Here is a 12049-nt window from a genome sequence, read left to right as displayed (position 1 = left end):
AAAACTAATATTCTTTTTTGGTTTTTATTACAGCTATGTTGTAATGACACTCACTGCAAAAAATAAAATAAATAAAGTGTCCACTATATTGAAGATCATGCTATAAGGGGAAAAATTTCCTCTAATATCAAGTATTGTGTTGAATATTTCAAACTCTAATTTGCAATGCAATCACACTTTAAAAATCTGCTAAATTAAATTTTAAAACTCCACTTTTATCTAATTTTTAAAATTAGTATATCCACACAAACTATAAATTTCTATTTGGGGGGAATTCATCACATACTATTCCATTCTCAAATCTTTTGTTTTATAGCTTATTTTTGTAACATTTCAGATGAGTTTATACTATAACTAAGATATGATTAAACAGTGCAAATTCACTGAAATATTTTGATGGTGAATTTATACAAGGCCAAACACTTAGATTTAGAAATATATTAAGATATGACTCACTGTATGATTTCCTATACAGCATGAGTCGAGTCATGTTTCCCAGATAAACATACAGATGAATTTTGCTACAACACAATCATCCTATAAAGTGTGTTAGTCACAGCCTCAACATCAACATTAAAAGAGTTCAGTGTAGCTGAAGAACTGACCAGATTTTTCAGTTTTTAATTCTAATATTTGCCTCAGACATAGCCACATACACCCTTCCCTGAAAATAAAAAGTAGAATATTAATGAGAATTACTTCTCTTAATAGTCTACTATTTATCGCTGAGAGGAAAATTCCTAAAGTCCTTTTAGTTACCATTAGCTTGACAGATGTTATGAAATAAATAACCTGACACTCTGACACACATCTTCTCATGGATGGTGAAAAAAGCTGACATTAACTAACTGAGCCTACTCTTCTATGAGTAATACTATCGTGACAAGAGCGTGCTCCCACATATACAAACATACAGTACAAAGTACTTATGACTTTCAAACTCATTGTCCAAAGAAACGGTTTGATAAGCAATCACAAGGCACCAGGCTTGGTTGCTTGCCCATATCCACCTCCTAGAGAATACATAAGTTTTATCTGGTTAGACTGTACACTGTTATGTTTATAATGGTACTAGCTTAGACGATTAAAATAGAAAACACAGTAACTATTTAGGGTTTTAAACAAATTACAAAAACTACATGCTTTCTCATTCAACAAGAAAGCTTAAATCAAAAGGCACGGGATCATAAATGGTTGTTCCTCCAAAGACCATGAACATGCTCCTTGAGGGTAGGTTTAATAGGTCCGTCCGACACCTTGCAAGAAGTGCCTTGTCGGCACATCTATAGCCCAAACCACTCCTGAAATGTTTGTTTGCTCTGTTTCGTTAGGGTAACGTCATTGTGTTTATAAACTAACTTTTTTCCATTTCTCTTAGGAACCATTTCAAAACGATCTTCCAGATGGTGGTTAACTAGCACTTTTAACTAACCATCCTCAAAGGTCAATCTGTTTACTGGCATTTGACTGTGTAGAGCAGGAAGCTTGTGTCGCTTCTTGTGTTCTTAATGAAACCCGACAGCAGAGGACTGAACGCAGTAGTCTCAGAACAGGAGGTCTCAGGATGGCAAAGACCCAAGGGTCAATTATTGAGTTAATTGATAAAAATCTAAGAGCTTGGAGGTCCCACTTTTCTTTCCGGGAAGAGTTTTCATTCATATATGCAAAAATCTGTAAGAAGCAAAAGGGGGGAAAGATGTCAGTTTTATATTGTAGCAGTAGATAGGCAGCTTCGACCAGGTGCAATTTCTTAAGGCTGAAAAGCAAAATGTGTTTTGTGTGGTGGTTGTGGTCCTGAGAGGGAAGTTGCAAAATCTCACCCCTCTCACACAAGTTTATGCCTTAGGGACACTCTGAAACAGAAGTATTGTCTCCTTTTGATAGATGGGGAAGTGAGGGCATAACAACTTGTGGCACTTACTTTCAAATACTGAATTATGATAATTCGGTGAGAGAGGGCACACAACAGACCTTATGTTCTCACCACTGGGCTGTCTGGGTTTGAATCCTGGCTCCAAAAATAGCTCTGGGACCATAGGTAAGAAAACTAACCTCTTTGTGTCGCCCTTTCTACATCTTTAAAATGAATGACAATGATAACAATACCTATTCTTGGGATTGTTGGGAAGATGACAGGAAGTTATCCGTGTCAGCTACTGCAAACAGTGCTCCCTTAAAACGTGCCCCACAATGATGGTCCTTATTATCTTCATTTTACCAGCGAGGACACCATAGGGCAGAAACAGTAAGGGATTTGTCCAAGTTCCCAGAACTGGTTAGTGGACAACTCAGGACACAAAGGTTGATAAAGGTCTATATAGTCAAAGCTATGGTTTTTCCAGGAATCATGTATGGATGTGAGAGTTGGACCATAAAGAAGGCTGAGTGCCGAAGAATTGATGCTTTTGAACTGTGGTGTTGAAGAAGACTCTTGAGAGTCCCTTGGACTGCAAGGAGATCAAGCCAGTCAATCAAAGCTCCAATAATTTGGCCATCTGATGTGAAGAGCCAGCTCATTAGAAAAGACCCTGATGCTGGGAAAGATTAAGGGCAGGAGGAGAAGGGGGTGACAGAGGATGAGATGGTTGGATGGCATCATTGACTCAATGGGCATGAGTCTGAGCAAACACAGGGAGATGATAAAGGACAGGGAAGCCTGGCGTGCTGTAGTCCACGGGTCACAAAGAGTCAGACATGGCTGAGGGACTGAACAACAACAGGACACAAATTCTAAGTCCCTTGACACCTGAGCAGGGCTCACTGTTTGCTACATCCAGGTTGCCTATGTAGGCCAAAAGGCTTCAGAAGAGTCTTAAACACTGGAAAGCTGACACATCATTACACGTTGGCCAATGTTCTCAAAGTGGTATACCAGCTCTCATCTGATTCCTTAGGTATTTAGGGAACAAACAACTTTCTGATCAGATTGCAGAGAATGGACCAGCACATACCTGATAAAGATCATACACTTCCACGTAGCTTACAGAAGAGTGAAACTTGTAAATCACACCCAGTCGTTTGAAGCCAGTTCTTTATAGAGCTCCAGGGCCTTTCTTACCAACTGCAGCGGGTGAGTTAGAGAGCTATTCCTTCTTTCCTCCACTCTTCCTCAACAGAAGAAGAAATCGTTTCTTTCCTATCCCCCTAGTACTTAATTCTGCAGGCATCTGGCAACTGCATATACAAAGCAAATTGCAGGGAGGGAAAGAGTAGTCATCTTTGGGTTGCTTATGTTAGGACAATATCGGGAAGGTTTGGCAGCCGTAGGTGTTTATGCCAGAGAATCTTGGCTTAAGGGAATGGAGAAGAGACTTGGCAGATGAGCAAAGGAAAAAAAAAAACAACTGAAGGTGGATGTCCCTGAATATAGAGAGAAGAAAAAAGTTAGGTGGAGATATGCAAGGGAGCAATACTTCTCTTGTCAGCTAAACTGTTTTAGATGAGAAATTTACAGTACTTATATGGTATATTTAAAGAGCAATTTAAATATTTAAATATTGCTCTTTAAATTGTGACTCTTAAAACTGTCCATCTAATTATGGCACAGAATTATCTATAAGGTCTTGAATCCGGCTACAATTCAGTGTGTGTGTGTATATATATAGAGAGAGAGGGCTTCCCTGGTGGCTCAGATGGTAAAGAATCTCGCTACAATGCAGAAGACCCGGGTTTGACCCCTGGGTCAGGAAGATCCCCTGGAGAAGGAAATGGCAACCCACTCCCATATTCTTGCCTGAAGAATTCCATGGACAGGGAAGCCTGGTGGGCTACAGTCTATGGGGTCGCAAAGAGCAGGACACAACTGAGCGACTTTCACTCACTCAAAGAGCCATTTTGGAGTTTTAGAATTCGGGATGATATTGTACATAAACCAGATAGATTAAAATATATTAGTCACTACACACACATACAACTGAGTGTTCTGTCATAGGAAAGGTTTGTAGCTGGGTTTATGACTGAATCTCACCCCAAAACTATAACACTGGATTGTCTAGTGGGCCACACAGAGAAGGCTCAGCTTTCCAGTGTCACAGGTCACATGTGAAGATGAGTCAGGTTTTCAGTGGCAAGATCAGACCATAGTTCCTGGTCTCTCTAGTGTGACTGACCAGTGAGAAGTAAAAAGTGGTTTCAGAGGATGAAGCAATTCTGTACTTTATTTCCTTTTCATCCACAATACTGAGCAATTTTTAGAAATGCTTAAAATTTGCATTTTAGGAGGCGGCCAATATGTGCATGCTTAGTCGTCTCAGTCATGTCTGACTCTTTTCGACCCCATGGACTGTAGTCCGCCAAGCTCCTCTGTCCATCGAATTTTCCAGGCAAAAATACTGCAGCAGTTTGCAATTTCCTCCTCCAGGGGATCTTCCCGGCCCAGAGATCAAACCTGCATGTCCCACATTGCAGGTAGATTCTTTTACCCACTGAGCCACCTCTGTACCCATTAAACACTAACTCCTCATTCCCCGCTCCCTTCAGCCAACACTGGATGTTAATTAAAGGCTTACACAATGGATATAGGTCAATTAATTAATAATATTTCAGTTATATTCTGGAATTCAGTTTCAGAGGCTGGTAGACTGTATACATGTTTTTGTACATGCTACTAATAAATTTGCTATGAGAAAAATATCAAGGACAAATGTAAACCAGTCAAGTGAGTTTTAATTCCTTAGGACAGACTCTCTACAGGGCTTTGCTAAGAACAGAGAGCTTGTTGTGATACCTACAAAGCAGCACCAATGAAAGTTAGTGTCCTTTAGATTTGTCTTCCATTGAATCCCCACAGCCTCCTTATAAAACTTCATCTTGGCACTGACCTGGCAGTTTGTTTCAGCTACTTTCCTACCTTTAATGCAACTACATAGCACGTTCAGAATTTTAGAGCAAATGAGAACCTTATTTGGCTGCTCATTGAAATCACCTGAGGATCATTAAAAATACTTGGATGGAAAAAAATAATAAAGAGATAAAAATACTCTGATGGCTTTCTCCCTCCCTCAGAGACTCTGATTTTATTAGTCTGGGCTATAACCTGGGTGTCAGGGCTTTTAATGTCCCCCGGGAGATACTAGGGCTTCCCCGGTTGCTCAGTTGTAAAGAATTTGCCTGTCAGTGCAGGAGACATAAGAGATACGGGATCAATCCCTGGGTCAGGAAGATCCCCTAGAGTAGGAAATGGCAACCCACTCCAGTATCTCTTGCCTGGAAAATCCCATGGACAGATGAACCTGGAGGGCTACAGTCCATAGGATGGCAAAGAATCAGACACAACTGAGGATGAATGCATACACAGGTGACACTAACACATTGCAAAGTTGAGACCCACTGCTTTAGACCCTTACCCAGTACCTGAAATAGTTTAAAAGTATCCATCTATCACACGTAACAACAGAAGACCTACTGAGGCCTGGCCAATTAAACCTGACTTGGAGCTTCCAGAGTTCAGTTCCTGATTATTAACATACAATGATTTCTTTTGAAAATGGAATCTTACGGGAAAAGTAGCTCATATTTACTGAATACTTTTGTGTCAGGTCTGGTGCTAAACAATTTGTGTCTTGTATTTAATCCTTCTACGAATCTGTAAAAGTGCTATTAGTCCCATTTCTGTAAGAAGGACATCAAGGCTTAGAAGATTAGTTACATTGACCCAAATCACACCATGGGTAAGTAGGGAAGCCTTGCTGTCACAGAAGCAGGACCAGACTTCTTAGCCACTACACACTCTAGCACCATCTGCATAAATACCCTATGATGTGAAGGGTTACATGAAATTCACCACTGACTGATTATGGGTTTGTAGGAGATTTCTTTCCAAATGTGTCACAAAGATTTATGGGTATCACTGCTCCTGTTTATAGATTTTAAAACCATGGCTATCTAAGAAGCTCTTGGCTTTCTTTGGGGCTTTTCTTTCCTCCACACTTCCCACAACAGTGGCAATCACCTTGACCAAGAGTGTAGACATAACACATCACTTCTCTTTAGGGAAATGCCCTATAGTTCTTGCTGTCTACCTTTTTAAAAGTCAATGTAATCCCACCATTTCATATCATATGGAGAAGGAAAAGGTGTCAAGTGAAAATACTCACGTAGAAAAACTTTCTCTTAAAAGGTAAGGTGTATTACAATTCTTTAACAATCCTCAAACAGAATGGATACATGTATAAGTATGGCTGCATCATTACACCTGAAACTATCACAAGATTGTTAATCATCTCCAATATAAAGAAAAAGTTTTTAAAAATCCCCAAATACATCACTGATGATGTTTGAATGATAAGGGCATTCTCGTATTGCATGCATATTAACTCAAAATATCAACAGGCAAAGTTCATCGATTTCTGAATTTCTCTTCCATTACTACTAGAATTGTGATACTGTGCAAGTATGTAATCAACAAGTTTCAAATCAGTTTTACAACCCCTTTCATGTTAAATTTTACATAAAGAGTACCAGGAATGAATGAGGGAAATTCCAGTACTGTTCACTTGTGTTTGTTCTGTATTTGAAAGATCAGATTTCCACTAATCAGATTTACCTAAAAATGATAGCCCTAAAGAATTCTAAAGAAGAAGAAATTTTTAGAATGAGTCAATGGTTTACTCCTGAAATTTTAGAACCGGATAAAATGTATAAGCACTTTATCCTAATGACATGAGGAAAACAGTTTAAAATGACCAGAGGCTATTAACAGTTATTAGTAAAGTAGTGAGAAAGTGGCTAAATATGGGTTGGAAATTAAGAGACAAACAGTATCTGAGTCAAGAATGGACGTCTGATGTGTTTCCTGTGTCCTGTCTCATTTCAGAAAGAAAGAAAGTTTCCATCTATCTCTGTGAAATGATAATAACGTCTGATTAGGAATTTATTAATTTATACAGTATTCCTTTAATGCAAAAACCGTATGGAATATGTTATTGGTCCTATGCATGATTTTATATTGGATAGCCAAAATAATGCTTTTTTAAAAGATCAATTGAGAAATGTTTAAATGTTTAACAACAAAACTTTATGTGAAGAGTAATCAGATTATTTCTCAATTTAGACCAGTATTTACACTAGTGAATCTTCTAAAATCTCAGACTCAGACTTTTAATGCATAGGTCTGTGCAGAAGCAAAAAGAAACTGCACCTTCGGTCCCAGCTCAGGCCCCTTGATCTGCTATGGAGAAAAAGGTCTTTGCCACTGTATTTTTACAGCTAAAAGTTGAAATTAAGAGACAAAGTGGTGCAGATATTTATAATGTCTTCACAACTCTTAAGAGTTGGGTTGATCTTTTCATGGGCTTCCCTGATGGCTTAGTGGGCAAGAAATCCATCTGCAACCCAGAAGACACAGGAGATACAGGTTCAATCCCAGGGTTGGGAAGATCCCCTGGAGGAGGAAATGGCAACCCACTCCAGCATTCTTGCCTGAAAACTCCTATGGACAGAGTAGACTGGTGGGCTGTAATCCAAAAGGTTGCAGAATCAGACATGACTGATTAAGTAATCACAAGCACACAATCTTCTCATATGTTACCCCTGAATAAGTATTTTCTCTCTGATGGTATTGTGGTTAAAAGCATAGGCTCTGTGTTTAAACTGCCTGCCTTTGAATCCTGGCTTGGGACCCAGGGTAAGTTATCTGCCTCATTTGTAAAATGGGAATAAAAATACTACCTATATATGACAGATTGTTGCGAAGGTAATGGGTTAATATATGTAAAAATTAGCACTCAAAAATGTTAGCAATTTTAATGGTGGTAATAATGACCTGAACTCTATTACAGCGTACTGAGCATTTTACATTCAGAGTTTCACTTCCCAAGCTTCAGAAGTCCTAGGCTGGCATTCTTGGAGGAAGCACTAATTGTAACTTGCCCATATTTTGGGACAATGGTTGACTTAGCAGTTCAGGTTTCCTCAATTTCCTACCCCTCTTTCCTCATTCCTGGGGTGCTGAGCAGGCTGGAGTCCCACTGGGTACACAGCTATGAGTCCTCCTTGTTGGGCCAATGGTGTGGCCCACTTCTTGTGTTTTGTGTTAGTTGCTCAGTCATGTCCAACTCTCTGTGGCCCCATGGATTGTAGCCCACCAGGGAAGACCTGTGGCCCACTTTGAGGGCCCAGAAAGCAGTTCTGTTATCTCAAGGAAGAAAGAGGCAGAGAGAGGGCAGATTGCTAGCATTTTCTGAAACACAGAAAATTAGCTAGAATAGTTCATTAATAATTATTTTACATTGATTACATTTTTCATTGATGCTATTTGGATATGTTGGGTTAAATAAAATATTTTAGTTAATAATTAATTTCATCTCTTTTTTTAACATTTTGTTATGTGGCTACTAGAAAACTGGAGAAATGCTGGACTGGATGAAGCACAAGCTGGAATCAAGATTGCCAGGAGAAATATCAGTAACCTCAGATATGCAGATGACACCACCCTTATGGCAGAAAGCGAAGAGGACCTAAAGAGCCTCTTGATGAAAGTGAAAGAGGAGAGTGAAAAAGTTGGCTTAAAACTCAACAGTCAGAAAACTAAGATCATGGCATCTGGTCCCAACACTTCATGGGAAATAGATGGGGAAACAGTGGAAACAGTGACAGACTTTGTTTTTCTGGGCTCCAAAATCACTGCAGATGGTGACTGCAGCCATGAAATTAAAAGACATTTGCTCCTTGGAAGAAGAGCTATGCCCAACCCAGACAGCTTATTAAAAAGCAGAGACATTACTTTGCCAATCAGTCTAGTCAAGCTATGGTTTTTCCAGTAGTCATGTATGGATGTGAGAGTTGGACTGTGAAGAAAGCTGAGCGCCAAAGAATTGATGCTTTTGAACTGTGGTGTTGGAGAAGACTCTTGAGAGTCCCTTGGACTGCAAGGAGATCCAACCAGTCCATCCTTAAGGAAATCAGTCCTGAATAATCATTGGAAGGACTGATGCTGAAGCTGAAACTCCAATACTTTGGCCACCTGATGTGAAGAACTGACTCATTAGAAAAGACCCTGGTGCTGGGAAAGATTGAAGGTGGGAGGAGAAGGGGACAACAGAGATTGAGATGGTCGAATGGCATCACCAACTCGATGGACATGAGTTTGAGTAAACTCCAGGAGTTGTTGATGGACAAGGAGGCCTGGCGTACTGCAATCCACAGGGTTTCAGAGTCGGACACAACTGAGTGACTGAACTGAGAAAATTGGAAATTCCTTCTGTGGCTGGCATCTATGGTTCACAGGGTATTTCTGTTGGGCTGTGGATGCTCTCTTAGAAAAACAAGAGAATTTCTGGAGGCAACCAGAGGCCTTTGCCTTGTCCACCAGAGCCCTGGTTAGGATGTGTGGAAATGATTCCTACCTTGGGTGGGAGATTGGTGTAGGCCATTTCTTTTTCTATTATTAATTAATTAATTTTTTTATTGCAGCATAAAAGCATATAACATAAAATTCACTCTCTCAACAATTTCTAAGTGTATAATACTGTCACCCACATGCACATTGTTGTGCAAAAGATTCCCCAGAACCTCTCATCCCAATCCTACATGACTGAAACTCTACATCCACAAAACAACTCCTCCTACCCCTCCTCTAGCCCTTGTCATGCACTGTTTTAGTTTCTGTTTCTATGAGTTTGACTACTTCAGGTACCTTCTATAAGGGGCGCCATACAGTATTTGTCCTTCTGTGACTGGGTGTAGGCTGTTTCTGAGCACAATTTTCATGTGCACCAAGTAGAATAAAAGGACATGGGGGAAAGCACCCCCCAGAGACCCATGCTAAGCATTCTGAAATAGCAGAATGTAAAGCACCATTCTGTAGCCTTGACGTTTGAATTGTCAGATAAGCCTTCCAAGAAATAAATTAATTCTGGACAGTGTAGCATTTCATAACATTTAAAGCACTGTATAAATGAAAGTTACAAGTACCAATAATCCATGGATAAAATAAAATTAGTTAATGGTCCATGTAAATGTCCTTATTAAGAGATGACTTAATAGTTAATACAGTTCAAGTATGTTTTGTGACAGGCATCATCTACCAAGACTGTGGCAGGTAAGAGTCAAGTGTTTATTCCCTGTAGGAGCAATCTTGTGCTTCTGAAGATTAGGAAGTGGAGATGCTAAAACTCAGAGTTCTCATTGCTCTGTAAGAAGTCAGCACTTGCTCAGATACATCCCAGGCTCTGCTACCCATGTTACATCTTAGGAGGTTCAAACTTACAGCATCATGGAACTAACTGCTGGTACTGCCTCCAACCAGGGCAGCACTCAGCCCAGAACCTAGGCAAGGGGTTCCTCCAAGCAACCAGTCTTTCCTCTACTTATCACCATGAACATATTATGAATTTTAATGGCAACCAAGAGTTACACTTCCAATATACATGTAATTTGGGAACCCTGTAAACCAGGTTTTGTTGAACAAGACAGTCAAGGCTCTGGATTTCTGCAGTGTGGACCCTTCGCACCTGGGACCATTCTTAATGGCAGCTGGAATGCTACTGGTTGGGCATCACATTCTCCTTTGAGAGAAACAGAAGGCAGAGCCTGGAGAACTGGCACCAGCTGATTGGGGTGGGGTGGAGGAAGGGACTGGAGGCGAACTACAGCTCAGGGCAGTCAGATTGTAACTGACAACTATCCAAAGGTAGAAGGGACTGCTCCTTCCTCAGACAGGAAGCCAGTCTAGCCTAGTAGACCGGAACTGGCTCTAGGATGGGGTCTGCGCTGGCTTAGCGGAGGGCCAAGACTCCCTCTCAGGGGTGCTGTGTCACTGTACGAGAAACGCTAGCACAGAGATGCCCATTTGCTGGGGTTAGGGAAGCAGGAAGTGGAGTCAAGGTGAGACTTGAGAGGGGAAGGCGATAGACCTTTACAAATTAGGTCATATTTTGACAAGTTGTGAAAATCTGTGTGGTGGTGGAAAGGGTGGGAGTAAGAGGAGAGAGTGTAAGAAGGCTGCACCGAGCTCGGCTGTAGAAACCAAGCGAGTGCCTTACCGTGAAAGGCAAGGAGCAGACGGCGAAGGTGATGGTCATGATGGCCAGAAGAATAAGATGGTCCGTCTCCTCCGCCATGGATACCCTTTCCGCTCTCCCGTGGCTGCTGCCCAAGGAGGGTCCGCAGCGGCTTCTCCTGCCCCGGCGGTGCATGCGGGTGAGGTTGACGATGACGCTGAAGTTGCAGGCGAGCACGGCGATGATGAGCAACAGCAGCAGAGTGGCGTAAAGCCGCAGGTACGTGGTCTGCTTGTGTCCGATGAAGCACCACGTCCCTGGGCTGTACTGGGCATACTTCCAGTGATCCAGCAGCGGCAGGGAGCAGAAGAGCAGGGAGGCTATGTAGATAGTGGGCAGCACAGCCAGACCACTGCGGCGGGTGACTCGGCGCTGGTAGAAGTAGGGGTGTCCGATGGCTAGGTAGCGCTCCAGGGCCATGGCGAAGAGCATGAGCATCGTGGCCAGGCTGAAGAAGGTCATGGAGAAGGCGAAGTAGGTGCACACGCGCCTCTCCGGCCCCAGGGCCACCAGAGTCCGGTTCTGCGCATACGAAGCCAGCACCACGGGGCTGATGAGGCAGGTCCCAAGCAGGTCGGTGAGAACCAGCTCTGTCACCAGCACGTGGAACAGCGAGATGGAGTTCCTGCGCCCGGAGTCCCCCCGCCAGCGGCGCACCAGGAGCGCCAGCGCAATGAGGTTCCCCAGCACCCCGGCCGTGAACATCACGGAGCTGATGGCCGGGCTTTCGCCCGAGGGGAGCCACAGGGGCTCTTCGCGGTTCTCGGACTGGGAGTCGTTGGAAGTATTGCCCATGGCGGGGTGCCGGGAGGAGAGACGCGGCCTCTTCTCCCGCCGGGGCGCACCTGGCGGGAGGTGGGGTCTGAGAGCCCAAGTGCTACGAGACTCTGAGCGAAGGGGAGGGATCCAAATCCAGAGCCCCCTGCCGGCCCACGGCGCTCACCGAGGGCGGCCTCGGCCCGGGTCTCCTGCGGCTCCCGGAGAGGCCGCGCGGCTGCCGCATCCTACGGTGCTCCGGGAGCCTCTGGGGACCCGCCGCCGCCTCCTCC

The 12049-nt window shown here is 42.8% G+C and overlaps 1 protein-coding gene across 1 annotated transcript; it reads right to left on the bottom strand.

Moving 5' to 3' along the window:
- Window positions 1–1437: 1437 nt before the first annotated feature.
- On the bottom strand, window positions 1438–11795 carry PTGER2 (prostaglandin E receptor 2). The gene is made up of 2 exons (XM_068966621.1): window positions 10983–11795; window positions 1438–1671 (listed from the first exon to the last, which is right to left on the bottom strand). The coding sequence occupies exons 1-2, from the start codon at window positions 11793–11795 to the stop codon at window positions 1438–1440; spliced, it is 1047 nt and encodes a 348-aa protein (XP_068822722.1).
- Window positions 11796–12049: the final 254 nt, after the last annotated feature.

Source organism: Capricornis sumatraensis, chromosome 2 (genome assembly GCF_032405125.1).
Source record: "Capricornis sumatraensis isolate serow.1 chromosome 2, serow.2, whole genome shotgun sequence".
In the NCBI taxonomy this organism is placed as follows: domain Eukaryota; kingdom Metazoa; phylum Chordata; class Mammalia; order Artiodactyla; family Bovidae; genus Capricornis; species Capricornis sumatraensis.
Note: the sequence above shows the minus strand (reverse complement) of the source record. Positions and strands in the feature narration are given on the sequence as shown.